Source organism: Sorex fumeus, unplaced genomic scaffold (genome assembly GCF_029834395.1).
Source record: "Sorex fumeus unplaced genomic scaffold, SorFum_2.1 ptg000002l, whole genome shotgun sequence".
Classification (NCBI taxonomy): Eukaryota; Metazoa; Chordata; class Mammalia; order Eulipotyphla; family Soricidae; genus Sorex; species Sorex fumeus.
The window spans coordinates 11639479-11660663 of NW_026606059.1; the positions used below are offsets into that span (position 1 = coordinate 11639479).

Genomic DNA, 21185 nt, shown 5'->3' on the forward strand with positions numbered 1-21185 from the left:
CCATTGGACAGTCAGGCTTGGGCACGCAGTGACGAAACTTGTTGGGTTTCACGGGATGGGGGGGAGGAGGTGGAGCCGGACCTGTTTCCCCACCCCAATGAGACCCCAAGTCATCGCCCACAAACGGCCTCTTTGGCTCCTCATCAAGCTGCTCAATGGCCATGATCCCAGAGACTCAGGAGCAGATCTCTAAACCCAGTGGCTTTTGGCAGAAATCCCTCCAGATTTAAGTGTTAAAATTTCAGAATTTCAAAACCACATGGCCCTACTGCAGACACACGACATCATATGTTATTCATAACCAGCAATAGAACACAAATTGTGTATTGTTGCCTTTTCAGCAGATCTGAGTGTTGGGGTAAAATCTTAAATAATGGTGGGTCTGGTGTCGAAATAGTGAATGTGATCAAAGTAGAGAGAGAGTAATGTAGAAATCATCTGCTCCATAGGCAGGGGGAGGGTGTGGGATGGGGATATACTGGGATTTTTGGTGGTGGAGAATGGGCACTGGTGAAGGTATGGGTGTTTCATTGTATGACTGAGACTTAGACCCAAAAGCTTTGTAACTGCTCTCACGGTGACTCAATAAATAAAATTATAAAAAATGGAAAAGAAAAAAAAAGTAAGGTGGAGTTCATGCACAATTCAATCAGCTAATCAGTGGCTGAATAAATAGCAGTACTCCTACAAAAAAAAAAGAAAATTTTGTCCACTTAACCATTTTTTCACCCATACAAATGTGGTTAAAAAGATGTCTCCAATGTTATTTACCAATATTAACCCTATTTATTTCTGGGTGGTGAATTTGGGGTCACCTGTTATTTTATTGTTGTTCCTGTGCTACTTTTATATTAGCCAACATCACTTTTACAGAAATACTAAAGCTCTAACTGTTGATGAAAATAAAACGAATGGCAACGTGAATTAGATGACAACTAATGACTTTGCCAAAATACATGCTTAGTTTAGTTTCACAACTTAAACTTGACTTCATGAGATGAATTCTGGCATTTCCTATACTATCCCCAATTTGTTTTACTTAAACTAATTTTTCACCGCTAAATTAATATCAAGACCCACTCTGTTATTATTACATTATCTGTGGCTTGAAGATCACAGGTGGTCCTAGTAGCTGGAGTTCTCTCTTCTCAAAAAGCACCATCAAAGTATGCCCAATGCTTCAGTAGAAGCTTAATTAGCATTTCCTGATAATCAACAGACAACTAAATGAGAGTGTATTTTCCCCAGTAGAAAAAATTTCAACTTAGACATAATTCCTATGTTGCAATATTTGCACTATCAGGCCCAAGTCCAAGGCTAGGCCAAGAGCCAGTTCTAAAATGTTTGTTGCACTGAACTGATGCCTACCAATTCATGGCACAATTTAATAAGCACTTCATTCATAGGATGTATGAGAAATGAAACATTTCTCTTGGTTCTTGGTAACAAAAATGTTCAAATGAGGATTTTTTTTAATTGTAGCAATTTTTATCTGCCGGCAAAAACATGATGTTCCTTTAAAAATCTCCCACTTCACAGTGAAAAACTTCTCCCAGGAACTAAATTTCATGTGCTCGGAAGCAAAACAAAACAAACGGATACGGATTGCTCCACTTTCCAAACCTCCCTCTCAAAACTTCTGTTTTTGTCATGAAAAACAGGATTTCAGAATTGTCAGATATCAGTAATTTTTTAATTGATTAATTTTATCCCAGGCTGTATTTCTAGTGGCGCCAGAAAAGTCGGGATACTGTATGAACATATTTTGCAGTCCTAATGATTTTAGCAGTCTGGTCCATAGGTGACTCTACTCCCAAAAGCACAGGACTGGCTATTGGAGAAACCCCTAAGCTTGATTCCTGGCAGCCCATATGGCCCCCAGAGCCCAGTCAAAAGTGATCCCTGAGCACAGAGGCAGGAGAAAGTCCTGAGCACTGCTAGGGGTGGCCAAAATAAGAAAGGGAAAGGAAGGAGGAAAGAAAGAAAGAAAGAAAGAAAGAAAGAAAGAAAGAAAGAAAGAAAGAAAGAAAGAAAGAAAGAGAGAGGAGAGAAAGAGAGGAGAGAAAGAAAGAAAGAAAGAAAGAAAGAAAGAAAGAAGAAAGAGAGGAGAGAAAGAGAGAAAAGAGGAAAGAAAGAGAAAAAAGAAAGAGAGAAGAAAGGAAGGAAGGAAGAAAAAAGAAAGAAAGAAAGAGAGGAGAGAGAAGGAGAGAAAGAGAAGAGGAAAGAAAGAAAAAAGAAAGAGAAAGAGAAAAAAGAAAGAGAGGAAAGAAAGAGAGAGAAAGAGAAAGAAGAAAAGAAAGAAAGAAAGAAAGAGGAGAGAGAGAAGGAGAGAAAGAGAAGAGGAAAGAAAGAAAAAAGAAAGAGAAAGAGAAAAAAGAAAGAGAGGAAAGAAAGAGAGAGAAAGAGAAAGAAGAAAGAAAGAAAGAGAGAGAGAGAGAAAGAAAGAAAGAAAGAAAGAAAGAAAGAAAGAAAGAAAGAAAGAAAGAAAGAGGGAGAAGAGAAAGAAAGGAGAGAGAGAGAGAGAGAGAGAGAGAGAGAGAGAGAGAGAGAGAGAGAGAGAGAGAGAGAGGCCACACACACACACAAACTTGGGCTTCTTTTACAATGACCTATAACCTAAATCCTGACGAGTCGCGAAAGCCTGGACTAACCTTGAAACGCCCCCGCTTGGAAAAGTTTTAGAGGGCTGGCGCGCAGTCCAGCGGGGTGGGCGTTTGCCTGGCCCGCGGCCGACCGGGGTTCGATTCCCAGCATCCCATATAGTCCCCGGAGCACCGCCAGGAGTAATTCCTGAGTGCAGAGTCAGGAGAGTAACTCCTGGTGCATGGCCGGGTGTGGCCCAAGAAGAAAAAAAAGGGGGGAATGAACCTCTCGGTTGGGTCCGGGTGCGCCCGTGGCTTCCCTTTAGACACGGCCCGCACCCACCCGCACCCACTGTTCCAAACGCGCCCGCCGCCTGCTTTCGCTCTGCAGCCGGCCCCTCTGGGCACCCTTGGTGGGTTCTGGGGTCCTGCAAGCTGGGACCCCTTTGGGGGGGGTCCCCCCGGGCTGTGACTTAGCTCCCCGCTGCGGGACGCCCGTTTCCCCGCGCGCAGCCAGAAGCGCCCCCCCCAAACTACAAGCCCGGATGCTCAAGGGCGCGAGGGGCGATCCCGAGAACCCCCCATCATCCTCCCTGAGGACCCCCCCCACCTCTCTCGGACCCTCTCCTGCGGGGCCTGCGCGTCTCGAACCCCCCCCCCCCGTGCCCCTGCCCCACCCGCCGCGCCCCCGGGCCCGCGCCCTCGAGGCTCACCGCGCCCCCCGCCCGCGTTCCCGCGGCCCCGGGACCCTCCCCCCACGGGTTCCCCCTTACCCGCGTCCACCCGCGACCCCCGCGCCCCGCAGAGGCGGCCTGGCAGCGCCATGTTGCGGCTCCGACGGCGAAGGCGGGCGGAGGGCAGGGCGGGCACCGCGCCGGCGACCGCGACGCCCTTGCGCCCCGGGCCAGCCGCCGGCCCCAGGGGGGCAGCCGGGCGCCGCCTCTCCGGGCCTTTTATTAGTAGTATTATTATTTTCCCTTTTCTTTGCACTTTCCCCCACTTCCTGCAATTTCCAGAGCCTGCTCCGTGGCCACTGGGGGGTGCACGATTCCCCGTTTCTGCAAAAGCGTTGGCAGGTTGCAGGAACGCGCCACCCAGCGAGGCCGCCTGCGAAGTTGCTTTGCACCCACCCGTCCCTGTTCGGTGGCTTTCAAGCCGTCCCGGGCCCGTGCTTGCACGTCCGTGGACAGAACAGGGCCTGGAATTGAAAACGAACGCGTGCGTTTGCTCTGGCCAGCGGGAGGAAGGGTCCCAGCGCTGGGCTCCGAGGCCCCTGGCCCCAGCCTGTACGGTTCTGAACTTTCAGCGAAAGATAAAACTTTTATTTTTCTGTCGAAGATCCAGATTAATACCAGGCTTAGCTGCTGTGCTGTCTCTCTGGCCCCTCAGTGACATTCATGCAAAAGCTCGTGAAAAGCTAATGGAGGCCTGATCCCATTTCTTAATGCCTTGGAAAATGTGAATATTCGTTCCTAACTCAGGATCTATGTGACAATGTTTAAAAGGATGCTTTGAGCCCCAGGTTGAGATCTCCAAGCCTGCTCGGATAGGGGCTGTGCATCCTCCACCCAGATCTTCCATCTTCTAGTAGGCAGGGGTCACACCCACCATCTGACCCCCAGCACGGTATAATCCCATCAACGGCCAAGACCCAGAGACTATAAAACCCAGCTCCCGGAAGCGACATCTTATTATCTCATTCTTACTTTGGACAACCTGGCAGGCTACCTAATGTAACTTGTCCACACTGCAGAGTCTGGCAAATTTCCCGTGGTGTACCCAATATGCCAAATACCAGTGACAATGATGGGTCTCATTCTCCTAATCCTGAAAGAGCCTTGAATGTGGCATTTGTTTGAAATCTCAGGGCTAGGATGAATAGATGTTACTGGGGCCTGCTAGAGGCAATCCACGAACAGCAGGATGATCGTGATCGTGATCATGATCGAGCCCCAGGCAGGCTAATGGAAGAGTATCCTAATTGCAGGTGAATGGTTGGCCCTTTTACCAAGTTCTGGCCTTTTCTAACTACCAAGGAACAAAAGAAGAAAAAAATAGAAAGAGTTTGCTCTGGACTGAAGTCACACACAAGCAGATCTTGAAATCTTAGATTTGACAGAACCCAGCTCCCAGAGGCAATTTCACGCAAAGTCCCAATGAGGTCTTGACCAGGAAAGACAAAGCAAGTCAATGTCATAATTGTGTCCAGGCAGGGGCAAAAGCAAGTTCATGGCAGCAAATACCACAAATACCTGGCCTCCCTCCTCTTGACCAAAGTGAGTTGACTGTTTCTTCACCAATTCCAGCTGTAGCCTCATTCTTATCCACCTCATAGAAAAGACGGGCTGCGGGTGGTACAGCCAGTGAGATGCCTTCCTCACATCCCCGAGTGATCCCTATTTCAGAGCCCTTAACACTGTTTGGAGTCTCCCCTAACCAAAAAGAAAGATGTAATGAAGGGACCAGGTAGGGCACTGGTCTTTAATGTGTGAGGTGCTGGATTTGATCCTCGGCACTATCTGAAATCAATGACAACCAATAAGGAAGAGTTATATTTGGTCAGGAGATAGCTCAAAGGGTTGGGGGGCGGGGGGTTTCGCATGCTGATGGCCCCAGGTACGCCTACCCTTGCCCCTCCCCCCCCAGCTTTCAGCAGCAAGTAGTACAGTTGGGTATGGGAAATTAAAAAGAAAAGATTTTCATTAAATCTTCCTGCATTGTAATGCCCAGGCTTTCTAGTCTGGTCTAAGACTGCTCTGTTTTAATTTGGTCCAGAGGAAACACAGATTTACCATCTCCCAAATGATCCAGAGTCTAAATGCTTGAATGGGGTTGGTTTTGTTTTTTGTTTATTTGTTTGTTTTATGCCCTTTTACCAAGACACTGCATGGTTTTTCTGTGTAGATGATCTCCTTTGCTACAGAAATGATGAACCCACTAGTTTGGCCACCGGTATATTCCTTACAGTATTAAGACTCATTATCAACTCAAAACAGACCTGAGGCAAGGATCCAGTTGAAGAGACTCATTTGAGAACGTTGGGAAACATGGGAAGAAGGGACATGGGCAACACAGGAAAAGTTATTTGGTTCAGCTAGAGACAGTGTCACAGAGAAAAGCCTAGAAGCAATGGAAGAAAGTGGAGAACACATGCAATAATTAAATATTTCTGTCCCTGTACCCAAGTTCACGATCACGATTACAATCATCCTGTTGTTTGTCGATTGCCTCGAGCAGGCTCCAGTAACATCTCCTTTGTCCTAGCCCTGAGATTTTAAAAAGTGCCATATTCAAGGCTCTTTCAGGGTTAGGAGAATGAGACCCATCATTGTTACTGGTATTTGGCACACTGGGTACGCCGCAGGGAATTTTCCAGACTCTGCCGTGTGGGCAGGTTACATTTGGTAGCCTGCCAGGTTGTCCAAAGTAAGAATGAGATAATAAGATGTCGCACGCTTCCGGGAGCTGGGTTTTATAGTCTCTGGTTCTTGGCCGTTGATGGGATTACACGGCACCGGGGGTGCAGTCGGTGGGTGTGACCCCTGCCTGAAAGATGGAGGATCTGGGTGGAGGATGCTCAGCCCTGATCCAAGCAAGCTTGGAGATCTCAGCCCCTGGACCCGCATGCCTTTGTTCCTCTGCCGGTACCTGCATGCGTGTGGAGAGTGGTCTCAGCATGGTGGTGGCTGGTTCTGGAGGTACCCAAGTTCATTTACTGAAATCCCAATCCCCAGGTTGTGGTATCAGAGAAATGACACCTAATGGAGGAAACAGCTGGGGTTTATGGAAATTAAAATGTGGAGAAGAGGGAGCCCTAAACTATACTGTTGGTAGGGATATAAATTGGTGTTCTCCATGGAAAATAACATGAATATTCTTTTAAAAATTAAGAATAGAGCTACCAAATTATGCAACCATTCCACTTCTGAGTATTGATCTGAAAGGCTACTAAAACACCAATTTGAAGGACATATAAACCCAGGTGTCCATCACAGCACCATGATAGCCAAGTGAAGGAAACAAACTTTCTATCAAAGGTGAATAAATATAAACATAACAAAATACTTATCTTTTTTAAAATAAAAGACACAGAACTACTTCTTGAGGACCATTTCTTTGAAAAACAGTCATCAAGAATGATAGTGTCCCTTCTTGTAAATTTCTGCTGGGGGGTTTGAGGCTAACTTCACCCTGATACTTGGTTCCAACCGGAACAACTACTTCCTCTCCTAGTGCTATTGAGATTTGTTCTTTTCTGTGGATAAAGCTAATGCAGATGGCCACCCTAATTTCCAAGTGAGTGTAGGACAAATGGTTCTGTCAAACCTCTTACCAGAGAACTAGTTATACATACAACCCATCTGCTTGGCTCTGGAAGAGGGTAGGATTTCTTTTTGCCTTTGAAATGTTTTGAGCAGACTACCGGTGGTTCAGGTTTATAGCTATTCAATAATTAATCTGTTTTCTTTCTCTTTTGTATTTTCAGAAATGCACCATAGAGGTAAATTTTGCTTCTAACATTTCCCCAATAGTGACAAACTGCAAATTTAACAAACTCCTCTTTGCTAAATTCAAGTAGCACCAGTTTCAGAACAGGGATGCAGAGAGTGGGCCTGGAGAAGTGGCCATTTACCTGTCTTCCAAAAAGGGCTAGAGAACCACTTAGGTTGGAGAAGGCAGATGTGACTACGGATTATTTTGGCTGATTTCTCGGTACTGAGGAATAACAAGGAATCTCCTGGAAGGGGGACTTGTCCATATTTTATACAGAATGGATGGGACATGAAACGAAAATCCTCCTCATGGGTATAAGTCTGAATCTGGGAAAAGAAAGCAATAGCTGACAATGTTCTACCCTCTGTTTTTTTTTTTCTTTTTGGGTCACACCCAACAATGCTCAGAGTTTACTCCTGGCTCTGCTCTCAGGAATTACTCCTGGCAGTGCTGGGAGACCATATGAGATGCTGGGGATCGAACTCGGGTCGGCAGTGCGCAAGGCAAACACTCTATCCGCTGTACTATGGCTCCGGCCCTACCCTCTGATTTTTGATTCAGTATTTGCTCCCTGTCTGCATAGAAGAGGGATGGCTCCAGAGCAGAGAGAGTTCTAAGGACTCCGCTAAGACTAGCTGAAGGGATCCAGGGAAAGGTGCACAGAGGAACATGAAACCCCAGCTTTTGTGATCATGAGTCCGCTACAAATGGGCTTTCTGCTACTGAGCAAATCAACTTTTATTAACCTGGTGTTCCTCCAAAATCGGAGTGTTGTGTATGTCATTTCTAAAACCACTTGTAGCTCTATTAATCTGTGACATTTACAAGATAAATTAGATTCGGCAGGATTATTATAGGCCACCTGGTGTGGGACAAAGAAGCTCTTTGTAGATGCTGTTAGGATAAAATAACAGCTAGATTACATCTCTCTTTAGAATAGCTCTAACATACTCTGCTATTTGAGTTCATCATCTAATTTACAAGTTTTAGATGATTTAGATGATTAGTGAGCTTCAGATTTTCAAAGTGTTTTGTAATCATTAATTAGTTCCTTGAATGACTCCTAGTAGGAAGGCGAATACATGATCTCAGTAAATAGATTTAAGTGTTCTCATTCCATAAAGACGAGATTTGCACCTTGTAGTTTGGGGATCTTACATTACTTTACCTGTCAATTATAAAAATAAGTTATGCAATGGCAGCTGGAGTCAGCTGGGCAGATATCTTCAAATGGAATGGGAAGGTTGCCTCTCTAGGACTCTCTAGGGTGAAGTTAGCCTCTCTTCTACTTGTCTCTAGGACAAGTGATACTCTGAGACCAATTTCACTTAGGGCTGCAAAAATGTGAAAAATTACTGAAATTGTGCTAAATTTTTCAATTGTATCGGAGGGCACACTGTGAGAAAAGAATCTGGTTGTATCTCCCAGGGCTGTGATTTGGTTCATTTACTCTCTAAAGTTTTTTTCAAAATCCAATCACAACTGGAATATTCTGAGATACCAAGATGAGGGAATGAGAATTTGAAGTGGGCTCAAGACACAAGATTGGGGCTGGAGTGATAGTATAGTGGGTAGGATGTTTGCCTTGCATGCGGCAGACATGGGTTTGATCCCCAACATCCCATATGGTCCTCTTAGCACACTAGAAGTATTCCCTGAATATAGAGCCAGAAGCCCTGAGTATACTATGTGTAGTAACCTCTTCTCCCCCCATGCCACCCCCCAAAAAAAAAACCCTATAAGTATTTAACTCTTTGTTTTGCAGAAGTTTAATCACTTGAAGTGGAGGGGCTGTAGGCCTGGGGACACCAGACCTACACCACACAGTGCTCAGAAAGTTGTATGCTATCGGGAACTGCCTCAGGGCCTTACAGGTACTAGGCATGTGATCCCCACTTTTCAGCTTCCCACTCACTGCTTTTCAAGAAATAAACAAGAGAGCAGTTTCAAGTCCCTCTTTCCACCTGTTCAAATGTCCACCGAAACAAAGGAACGATGAGAAAATTTGAGCATTGTTCCTGCCTTCATGATATTCTAGACTGCTGTCAAGCATTTCCCTGTTTGCCTAAGCTGAAGTAGCTGTATTTAACTTTGTGGTGCGTTAGTAGGCAGACCTGTAAGTTGACTTCAAGGTTACACAGACATACCTGCAATTGGTAATATAGTAATGGGAGGGGTGGGGGGAGGAAGTATAAGGAGCTGGCAATCTCATAAAATTATACTCCCAGGGAATTTTTGGAAGGTAGCACTGCACTGTAGCACTGTCCTGTTGTTTATTGATTTGCTCGAGTGTGCCCAGTAACGTCTCCATTGTGAGACTTGTTCTTACTGTGTTTGGCATATCGAATACATCATGGGTAGTTTGCTAGGCTTTAACATGCAGGCGAGGCCAGGTCAGCCACGTGCAAGGCAAACACCCTACCCGCTGTGCCATCACTCCAGCCTGAAATGAAAGTGAAAACTGAAGGAAACAGGAATAGCTTTAGTCACTAAATGTGGTGATATCAGGAGTGCAGTGCCGCTGGCAAGTCAACCTGTACCTATGGGACAAGTGCATCAGCAGCCTGGTAGTGCCTTCAGGTTTCCTGATACCCCAAATTGCTGTTGTGCCTTTGGTCAGACGCCAACAACTGAGGAATTTCCTGAGAAATTAAATGGCCAAAAGTTAGGTATGTGGGAGCCATTCCCTCTAACCACCTCCGGCTCAGCTTTACAAGGTCATATATCGACCTTGCTTCAGAGACCCATAAATAAATCTCAAAAGAGATCAAAAGACACAGTTAATCTTAGACTCTTGCAAGGCTGAACAGATCATGGCAAATTGGAGGAGGGGGTAAGTCAGCCTGGTGCCCGCCCAAACGGAGCCCTCCAGCAATCGCTTGCTCCCACAAACCAAAATCGCCACATGCCTTCTGTGGGACCCCACTATCTGAGGACGAACTCACCAAGATATAAACTGCTGAAAATTCGGATCTGAGGGTTTTGTGACTGAAATCTCCAGGCTTTCTTGGGGTCCAGTTGGGCTACCTCCCGCTACCTCCCTGTACTTCTGGGAGCCTCAGCAGTCACAACCACACCCAAAGGTGACAATTAAAAAAAAATACTCCAGTCTTACCTTTTTGATTAAAATACTGAACACCCTGAGCAAACATGATGACCTCTTAGTACCTGTATTGCAAACCATAATGCACAAAGGAGTGAGAGAAAGAAATGTCTGCCATAGAAACAGGCTTAAGGAAGGGAATTCTGGAGGGTAATAAGAGGGAAAAAGGTGATGGAAAATGTACACTGGTGAAGAAATGAGTTTTGGATGATTGTGTGACTGAGACTCAATCATGAACTGCTTTGTAATGGTCTATTTCACGGATATTCAATAAAAAAAAATTCTTTTTTAACGTGGTGATATTGTGTGATGAGCCATTGGAGCAAGTATCTTAGAAACTGCCAAGGTTAAGTTCTGAGTCACGTTTCATTTTAGACAAGCCGTAGAGACAAGCTTCCACGAACATCTTCAAGATCTAGAAGAGCTTACAAGAAAAAAAAGGTTAGAGGAGACGGTGCAAGCTATATGAAGCACGGAAGCTGGGACAATTGGCAGAGCAACTTGTTACCAATCTTCAGTCTCTTCTAATTTTTATGATAGTCAATAAAAAAATGTAAATGTGATACCAGATTTCTGATGTTTTATCACATGGGTCACTCTGTGAATTCTGGTTAGAAACAAAGAGGTATCAACCCAAAGCTCAGTAGCATCAGTTCTCCTTTATAGGGCATGAAGAAAAAAAGTATTGATCTGCTTTTCTATAGGGGGTGGGAGGGGCAGAATCAGGATGGGGTTGAGAGGGCTGGACCCCTGCATATTATCTCTCTGGCTCAATGCGTTTGGTTGAAACATAAATATTACTCGGAAGTTGACTTGAAGCTTGAAGCAGAAGAAAAACTGTGCATTGAACTGGGGTGAAACCCTGAACCCCCTCCGCCCAAGTCCATACAGAATCCTGCAATTTACGACTTGGCAAACGCATGCAAGAACACAGCTGCTGCGTCACCAGGTTCCAGGAGAACCCAGCTCACTGAAATGCTCACTTCCCCTCAGTTTCCAGCAAACCCGCCCACAGGCCAGTCGCTGAGCGTTTTCCAGCCGACACCTGCTTCCGGTCACCAGGCAGCGACCGGCCCCTGCGCTCCGGGAGCGCGCACGTGTTCGGGGCTCCTCGTCGGGAGCACGCACGTCCTCGGGGCTCCTCGTCGGGAGCTCGCACGTCCCTGAGGCCCCTGTTGCCGGGAGCGCGCACGTTTCCCGGGGCCCGTCGCCGGGAGCGCGCACGTCTCCGGAGCTCCTCGTCGGGAGCGCGCACGTCTCCGGGGGCTCTTCACCAGGAGCGCGCACGTCTCCGGGCCCCCGTCGCCGGGAGCGCGCACGTTTCCCAGGGCCCGTCGCCGGGAGCGAGCACGTTTCCCGGGGCCCGTCGCCGGGAGCGCGCACGCCGCCCGGGCTGCGGTTACCGGGCCGTCTGCGTCCCGGCCCGACCGGGCTCCGGACCCATGTGGAAGCTCGTCCCCGGCGCGGGCCCGGCCCGAGGTAAGGGCGGACGGGAAGTGGCCGGGACCGGGTTCCCGCCGCGCTGCCGCTTCCGGCGCCGCCTCCCGCGGGGATCGGGCCGGGGCCGCGTTGGGCGGGCTGGGCGGGCTCAGACCGGGGCGTGCAGTGACACCTAGTGTCTCCCCCGGCGGTGCGCGTGCGGGCGCCTTCTGCAGAGACCCCCGAGACTGAGTGGGGTTAGGGGCTCAGCGCCTCCTCTGACTCTTCCCTGGGCGTGGCCCCGGCCCTGTGCATCCAGGAGGAAGAGGCGGGATGCGCCCGTGTGTGTGTGTGTGTGTGTGTGTGTTTGTTTGTGTGTGTGTGGGGGGGTGTTAAACAACAGCAACAAAGCTATAGGATGGGGGCTGGAGCAGTAGTGCAGCGGGGAGGGTGTTTGCTTTGCACGTGGCCGACCCGGGTTTGATCCCCAGCATCCCATACGGTCTCCCCTGAGCACTGCCAGGAGTGATGCCTGTGCTTCACTGGGTGTGACCCAAAAAACAACAATAACAACAACAACAAAACACTGTAGTATAAAACCAACACTTAAGGGCCTGAGAAGCCAGAGGTGGGAGGGCGGGGCCGCTGCCAGAAGCTTGTCCCGAGGGGACCAGCTAGGATAGAGAAAGGACCTTTAAAACAGTGCCACTTGGACAAGGACCCAGTGCTGGAAGGAGGGAAAGGGTTCTAGGTGATGCTCTGTCAGTACCGGTATTGCAAACCATAATGGGGAGAGAGAGAGGCAAGAGACACACACAGAGACAGAGAGAGGAAAAGTGCTTGGAAGACTGGGGTGTAGGAGGGACACTGGGGACATTGGTGGTGGGAAACGTGCACTGGTGGAGGGAAGGGTATTGGAGCATCCTACGACTGAGACCCAGTCATAAACAACTTTGTCACTGTGTATCTCACCGTGATTCAATAAAAAGTGTAAAATTAATGTTCACAATCACGACCATCCTTTTGTTAATCGATTGCCTCAAGCAGGCCCCAGTAACGTCTCCTTCGTCCTAGCCCTGAGATTTTACAAAGTGCCATATTCAAGGATCTTTCAGGGTTAGGAGAATGAGACCCATCATTGTTACTGGTATTTGGCATATTGGGTACGCCACGGGGAATTTGCCAGACTCTGCCGTGTGGACAAGTTACATTCGGTAGCCTGCCAGTTTGTCCAAAGTAAGCATGAGATAATAAGATGTCACTTCCGGGAGCTGAGTTTTATAGTCTCTGGGTCTTGGACGTTGATGGGATTACACAGTGCCAGGGGTCCAGTTGGTGGGTGTGACCTGGGCCTACTGGAAGATGGAGGATCTGGGTGGAGGATGCTCAGCTTCTATCTGAGCAGGCTTGGAGATAGCCCCGGGACCCGCATGCCTTTGTTCCACTGCTGGTACCTTCATGCGTGTGGAGAGTGGTCTCAGCATGGTGGTGGCTGGTTTTGGAGTTATCTCGGATAAAAAAAGAAAAATAGAAAAATTCACAGGAAAGCATTGCTACAGTTTTGTTACAGACAGACACGCACACGCACACGCACACACACACACACACACACACATTTTTGTCATCAAAACTACGCCCAGAGTGCATTGTTTGTGTGGCCTGTGTGAATGGGTAGGAGCAAGTGATTTAGGAAGAATAGTTGTAGCTGGTGGCTGGCTCTCAAGTTTCTGTGAGGTCAATGCAGAAGAAAAATGTGTCTGTTCTTTAAGGAAAGCTTAAGCTGTTTATTCTGCTATTTAAAAAGTAAGAAAACACACAAAAGGTTCTTTTGTTTTGGAGGGGGGTGGCCTTTGGGGGGCCCTACTTGGCCTTGTTCAGGAATCACATGCTTAGTGTGTGCAAGGCTTGCATGGTACTGGGGTAGCCTTGGTATTCCCATGCCCCCCAAAGCAGCCTGTCAGAGCTTGGGAATTCTCAGGCCTGGCACTCAGGAAAAGTTTTGTCCAACCCAGGGTTGGAGGACGGCGCCCTGTAAGAATTAAAATTCCCCAGTTCTTGTATGTGCCTTCCATTGGTTTGTATCCAGTATCATGTATTTGTTTTCTGTTTGGGGGCCACACCTGGCCATGATCAGAGCTGACTCCTGGCCCTGCATGCAGGGATGATCCTTATGGTTCTAGGAGGACCTTCTGGGTTGGCCCTGATTAAGCCCCAGGCGCTGTGTGCAAAGCAAGGGTCCACCAGCTGTACTGTCTCTCTGCCCCCTCCCCCCAGTACCACATATTTAAATTACTATTACTTTATGGCATAGTATTTGAGATTTTATTTGGTGATCATATTTGTATGTTAATTTGGTTTAGCAGTGGTACTTTTTAATACTATTTTTTTTTGGGGGGGTAAATGGCAGAACTTTTCTGTGTCTTTAGATAAATGTTTGCATCTTTCAGCAAGACATTCCTAGAAAACACATTTGATTTATAAAAATTTGCTAATCAGAATTTAAATAGAAAATGTTAATACATGTTACATTATTAAATTAAATAACTAAATATTTGCTTCACGTACAATGTACATAGGTGTATAAGTGGTTTTCCTGATTCACTTTTGTTTCTCTTTGTTTTGCATTCTCTTAGAGCCATACAGACTTTTGACGGGAGTTGAATACATAGTTGGAAGGAAAAACTGTAACATCCTCATTGAAGATGATAAGTCAATCAGCCGAGATCATGCCATGTTAGCTGCTAATTTTCCTGTAACCAACCTGGTATGTTACTAACTTTATTTCACTAGCGTGCAGTACAGTGGTTGAAATTACCCAGACATTTCCTGGTACATATGTAAGATGGTTTGTAAGATAGGTTTCATTTCATGAGGATGTTAGATCTTGGTTTTTGGTTTGTGGGCCACACCCAGTGTTGATCAGGGCTACTCTTTCTAGCGTAAGTTCTGGGGTGCTGGGGATCAAATTCAGGCCTCGAGCATGCAAATGGTGTTCAACTACCTCTTTGCACTATCTCCCTGGGTCTGAGATGTTTGCTTTGGGTTTTGGTGTTTTGGTTTTGGAACCACACTGCACTCAGCCATCAGGAGTGTCAAGCTCTGGGGACCGTATGTGGGGCCAGGGAGAAAACCCTGATTGACCCTGTGCAAGGCAAGTGTCCTTACCTCTGTACTGTCCCTCTGGCCCCTTGAGTTTATTTATTTATTTTTTGCTTTTTGTGTCACAACTGGCGACGCACAGGGGTTACTCCTGGTTCTGCACTCAGGAGTTACTCCTGGCGATGCTCAAGGGACCATATGGGATGCTGGGAATCGAAACCGGGTTGGCCGCGTGCAAGGCAAACGCCCTACCCACTGTGCTATCTCTCCAGCCCTGAGTTTATTTCTTTTATTAAAAAATGTAAAAATTGGGGGCAGTGGTATAATGGTTTTGTTTATTTTCAGATTTGATATTTCTTTTTTAGCATTTCACTGTTTTTTTTTTTTTCAGCAACTCAGGACGTTAAAAAAAAAACAAACAAAACAATATTTATTTACGTGCTGAGCATTTGTTACTTACTTTGTGTCAGTCACTGCCAAACCTGAGAATAGATCTGGGAGCCTTAAGACCCAACCCTGAAGCGTTTGTGTGACCCTGAGAACACAGTGACTTCCCACCTCATGGAGGTTTTTCATCGTGGGAATGAATTTTCACAGCAGGAGTCACTTGATATGGGAAAGTGACTGTAGATTATGCCACATTTTTTTTTTTTGGATGGATTTAAGTTGGTTTGGGTCATTTGTTTGGTTTATTTTTGGTTTGATGATCCTCAGGGGCTATGCCCAGAAGTGCTCAGTGCTCAGAGGACCATGTAGTAACTGGGCCTCTAACATGCAAGTCACACACTGTCAACTTCCTTCCTGGCCTTGTTTGTTTAATTTACTCCCAAACATTGATAATCAGCAGTACTAGATATGAATGCCCATAGTTGGGCTCTTGATAATGCTGGTGGCAATAAGAGAAAAGTCCTTCTTCTGAACAAAAAAAATGCATGCCAGCAAATGTTGGATCAGTTTAGAAGTGATACTTAGGTTTCAGGTTCACATTCTTTTAGAAATAGTAATATAATTGGAATTCCTAAAGAGAAAATGAAACTGCTGTAAGTAAAAAAAAAAAAAAAAGCAAAACAACTTTGAGAACAAAGCTGTCCTGTGTTATGTAAGGTATAAAGGCTTCTCAGATGGGTGAAGTAAGTTTGGGGAGGCGGGAGGGATGGGGTCAGCTATCACCATCCTTTTAGAATCATTAAAAAGGCATTATTCTAAGGAGAGTGATAGTGGATCAGGACGTTTTCATTCACTGTTGATTGAATGACTGCTCTGCAGGTCTGGGCTCTGGGTCCAACCCTGCGGTGCTCGGAGCTACTCCTGGCTCTGTGTTCAGTGGTCACTCCTAGTGCTGCCCGGGATTAAGTTCTGCTGCATTCAAAGCCAGGATCTTGTGTCTCTTGGGCCCCTTGACCTATATGAGACTTTAAATTACTGTCCTTTTTGGTTTATTTTTTTTTCCCCTCAGAGTCAAGCAGTAGAAATCCCTGAACTGACAATAAAAGACAATTCTAAGTATGGCACCTTTGTCAATGAGAAAAAAATGCAGAATGGCCTTTCTCTAGTGTTGAAAACGGGAGACCGAGTTACTTTTGGAGTGTTTGAAAGTAAATTCAGGTAAGCAATCTTTTAATTGATCTTCCAAATCAGTTGGTTTTGAACTACTGAAGCTCTCAAGGAAAGAATATTTTTAGACAGTGGAAAACTAACTCTCCCTTAACCACAAGAACCTGGACCGGAACTATGTTTGTTTGAGAGCTCATGGGTGAAAACATGTTACCTATAATTTTTTTTTTTTTACTTTCCTTAATTGCAGCTCAAGACTAGGGACTGATCATTACTTCAAAAGTTCAGTGATCCAGACAGATGAAAGTAACACTGGGTGATGTGAGCTCAAAGTGCTCTAATGATCCTTGTGTAACTTATTCTCCTTTGCAGGGTGGAGTATGAGCCCCTGGTCACATGCTCTTCTTGTTTAGATGCGTCTGGAAAAGCCGCTTTAAATCAGGCAGTCTTGCAGCTGGGGGGACTTACTGTAAATAATTGGACAGAAGAATGTACTCATCTCGTCATGACGACAGTGAAAGTGACCATTAAAGTAAGTCGGATGCCTTTTTCTGGTGTTTAAGGAAGTCCTTTTAGTGTAAGTTTACTTGTCCACTGTACAGGGACATTTGTGAGGCGAGAGCTCACCCTGCAGTGCTCGGGGGTTACTCCCAGCCTCGTGCTTAGGGCCTCCTTAGGGGTCCCCTCCCGGGATCATAGAGTTATTCAGGCCCTCCCTGCATGCAGAGCCTGTGCTCAGCTCTCTGAGTTCTCTCTCTAACCCTGTACTCGACATTTTTAAAGTTATTTACTTTAAAACTATGAGAACTGCTGGTTGCTGAGTACAGATACCAAGTCTGTGTGTTTGCATACCATATAAAATGCTCTCTCGGATTTTGATGAAGTGTTTTTCAAAATGAGTTATTTGTTCATCAGAAGAAATTTATTACATTGTAATACACAGTTTGTAATTTTAATCAAAAAGGAAAATGACGAGATCATCAGTCACTAATTTTCAGAGTTAATATTTCTTGAATCCTCTATCAAGTTTCCTTCTCCGGTTTTGGACTTTTTTTTTTTTTTTTTTTTTTTTTGCTTTTTTGGGCCACATCCAGTGATACACAGGGGTTACTCCTGGCTCATGCACTCAGGAATTACTCCAGGTGGTGCTTGGGGGACCATATGGGATGCTGGGAATCGAACCCAGGTAGGCTGTGAGCAAGCAAACTCCCTACCGTCTGTACTATGGCTTTTGCCCTGGCTTTAGATCTTCTTTATAGACTGGAGAGATGGTCCAGTGAGTCAGGCGCTTGGCTTGCATGCAGCCGGCCGAAGTTACACCCAGCACCACTTATGAGCCCACCAGGAGTCATCCTGGAACCAGGAGTTCCAGGCACAGCTGGAGGTGGCCCCCAAACGAACAAAAGGTCTTATCTGCAAGAACATTTTAAGTTCCTATCATTTAATATTATATGAATAAATCCTCACAGACTAGGGAGTTGTAGATACTTACCTTAAGGAGATGCTGAATTTCATAAAAGTTCAGCAGAGTGATTAGTCTTCTGGGTGCCAGTTTATGTTAATACGTAAAATAAACCCATTAAAAATTGTCCATTTGGCTGTTTGGAAATTCCTCCACCCACTCACTGAAAAAAAAAAATCTATTTGTGTGGAGCACATTTATATAAGTAAATTTCTTTTTCTTTTTGGGTCACACCCGACGGTGCACAGGGGTCACTCCTGGCTCATGCACTCAGGAATTACTCCTGGCTGTGCTTGGGGGACCATATGGGATGCTGGGAATCGAACCTGGGTTGGCCGCGTGCAAGGCAAACGCCCTACCCACTATGTTATTGCTCCAGCCCCAATATAAAGATTTTTAAAAAATAAGCTAAAAATCATAAAATATTTTATTCCATAACTTCCATCTGTTGAAAAAGCAGCTAGACTCAGGAGAGCTTGTTTTTTGTGTTTATCTCTGGGCAGATAATATATTTCCTCAGTTCCAAGGAGGATTTTTAGCATTGTAATGTTTTCTAAACAGCCCATGGTGCTCAGGGCTAACTCCTGACTCTGTGTTTAGGAATTACTCCTGGCAGACCCAGGGGACCACTTGGGGGTACCAGGGATCAAACCATTTGGGGTGTCCGCTGTGTGTGCAAGGCAAGAACCCTACCCACTGTACTATCTCTCAGCCCAACTGGAATCCATTGTTTTGGCAGGATGAGGAGAGGTGTGGTGTGAGTGACGTCCCTGACGATGCTCAGGGCTTACTCCTGGCTCTGCACTCAGGAATTGCTCCTGGTGAAGCTTGGATATAGGATTCCAGGAATCAAACCTGGGTTGGGCACATGCAGAGCAAATGCCCTACCCACTGCACTATCTCTCTGGCCCTGTGCAATACATTTTCTAATTGACTTATATTTTAGGTTATGTTGTTCCCCAAGTAATATATAATTGGTGGCTTGGTGTATGTAGAGTGATTATAGAAGGATTTGTATGTTAAAACAAAGTGGTTATAGAAGGATTTGTGTGTTAAAACTAAGCAGTCACAGTATTGTATCCTATAGACTGTGACACCTTTATAAATGTAGGGAGATAAAGTTTTTTTTTTTTTTAAAGATAGTATAGTGGGCAGGACTCTTGCTTTGCATGTAGCCAGCCTGGGTTCGATTTCCGGCATACCATATGGTCCCCTGAGCATGGCCAGGACCAATTCCTTAGTGCAGAGCCAGGAGTAACCCCCGGGGCATCACCAGCTGTGACTCCAAAACCACCCCCACCAAAATAATAATAATAATAATAATAATAATAATTACATAAAAAGCGTTTTCTTTGTAGTCTATACGTTAAACTTTTTTAAATTTATTTATTTTTTTATTTTATTAAAAAAATTTTTTAATAGTGAGACATCATGAGGTACAGTTGCAGACTTACACATTTTTGTGCTTGGGTTTCAATTATACAATGATCAAATACCCATCCCTCCACCAGTGCCCATTTCCCACCACCACGGATCCCAGTATCCCTCCCACCACCACCCCCCCCCCCCCATCCCACCCTGTCTCTGTGGCAGGGCATTCCCCTCTGTTCTCTCTCTCCTTTTGAGTGTTGTGGTTTGCAAAAGAAACATTGAGTGGCAATCATGTTTGGTCTATAGTCTACTTTCAGCATGGTTCTCCCATCCTGGGAGGGTCCTCCCAACACCTTTATTTGGTGTTCCCCTCTTTATCTGAGCTCCCTTTTCCCTAGTATGTGTGGTTGGCCTCCAAGTCATGGAGTAAAATTCCTGGTACTAATCTCAGCCATTCTTGGGTGTTAGTCTCCTATTTTGTTACTTTATGTTCCCCAGATGAATGCAGTCTTTCTATGTCTATCCCTTTCTTTCTGAGTCATTTCGCTTAATATGCTACTTTCCATGTAGTACCACTTGTATGTAAATTTCATGACTTCACCTTTTCTAACAGCTACATAGTACTCCATTGTGTAAAGGTACCAAAGTTTCTTTAACCAGTCATCTGTTCTCGGGCACTCAGGTTTTTTACAGATTCTGAGTATTGTAAAGAGTGCTGCAATGAACAAACAAGTGCAGATGTCACTTCGACTATACTTTTTTGCCTCTCTGGGATATATTCCCAGGAGTGTAAACTTTTTTTTTTTAATAGCATCTGAGTGATAGGAGCGTATGCATTCACATATGTTTTCTGCTTTGCAGACAATCTGTGCGCTCATTTGTGGCCGTACAATAGTGAAGCCGGAGTATTTCACTGAGTTTGTTAAAGCAGTTCAGTCTGGGAAACAGCCGCCACAAGCCGGAAGGTAGGTTGTTGCCTTTAATATGGTGATGAACAGAAGATGCTAACACTGATTTCATTTAGGTTCCCTGCCTCGTAATTGCTGGTGTGTGGATGTCACTTTATAGTTGTCTCAGTCAAGAACTTTTTTGTTACTGCGTAAAGTTACCCCATGGAGTTTCTGGTTGTTTTGGGTTCGTGTGTATGAGTACGTATGTCTGTGGTCCTAGGGACTGAACGCAGAACTCCACGTGTGCAAAGTGGCGCTGGTTTCTTAGCTCCACCAAATAGACTTTATACTTGAGCTCATGGCTGGAGCGATAGCACAGCGGGTAGGACGTTTGCCTCACAATGGAGACGTTGCTGGTGCCCGCTTGAGCAGATCGATGAACAACGGGAGGACACTGCAACAGTGCTACTTGAGCTCATATCCATAGAAGACTATGGAAGAGTGCCCAGAGAGAGTGAACCAGGTAGAGCGCTTGCTGGCTTCACTCCGCCATGCTCCCTCTGGTTCCCCAACCCTATCAGGGGTGATCCCTGAGAGCAGAGCCAGGAGTAAGCCCTGAGTAACTCTTAAATGACTCTGTTCTTTGCCAGCTTATTCATCTTATTTCCCCAGCTCCCAGCAATCTTTGATCTTTTGCTCCCCATGAATTATCCTTTTCCAGAATTTTATATTGTAGGAATAATAGTCTCTTATGTAGCTTTTAAGTATGATTTTTTATGAATTATTATTACCTTATTATTACAAAGTAAAAAAAATTTTTTTTGGGGGGGGTACACCCAGCGATGCTCAGGCGTTATTCCTGGCTCTGCATTCAGGAATTACTCCTGGCAGTGCTTGGGGACTGTATGGGATGCTGGGAATCGAACCCGGGTCGGCCGCGTGCAAGGCAAATTCCCTACCCGCTGTGCTATTGCTCCAGCCCTGAATTTTTATAGTAATTCTCTCTAATACTGAATAAATAACTACCTATGGTAATTCTTTATAATATTGAGAAAATAACACTTGTGTCAATTTCCTGTGTGTTGAATAATAAGCCCTATGTATTTAAAGAATGGCTTTTTTCACTTAACATATCATTGTTTGTCCCCACCTTCTCATGGGCTGATTCCCTGCTGATTTGGGGATGAGGAGTGGTCAGGAGAACTGGGATC

The 21185-nt window shown here is 45.6% G+C and overlaps 2 protein-coding genes across 3 annotated transcripts in view; one reads left to right on the plus strand and one right to left on the minus strand.

Moving 5' to 3' along the window:
* Positions 1 to 4900, minus strand: part of DECR1 (2,4-dienoyl-CoA reductase 1) — a 52873-nt gene extending 47973 nt beyond the window's left edge. Inside the window, exons 1-2 of the mRNA XM_056112588.1 lie at positions 4835 to 4900; positions 3356 to 3532 (exon numbers count right to left, since the gene is read on the minus strand). Coding sequence (XP_055968563.1) covers positions 3356 to 3532; positions 4835 to 4900 — 243 coding nt within the window. The remainder of the gene's footprint in view (positions 1 to 3355; positions 3533 to 4834) is intronic.
* Positions 4901 to 11562: 6662 nt separating this feature from the next.
* NBN (nibrin) overlaps positions 11563 to 21185 on the plus strand; it is a 58273-nt gene continuing 48650 nt past the window's right edge. For both annotated transcript variants that reach the window (XR_008795508.1, XM_056137597.1), the window contains exons 1-5: positions 11563 to 11658; positions 14232 to 14362; positions 16154 to 16302; positions 16624 to 16783; positions 19946 to 20049. Coding sequence is in view for 1 of the 2 variants with exons in the window: in XM_056137597.1 (XP_055993572.1) it covers positions 11622 to 11658; positions 14232 to 14362; positions 16154 to 16302; positions 16624 to 16783; positions 19946 to 20049 (581 nt within the window). In the remaining variant the exon portion in view is untranslated. The remainder of the gene's footprint in view (positions 11659 to 14231; positions 14363 to 16153; positions 16303 to 16623; positions 16784 to 19945; positions 20050 to 21185) is intronic.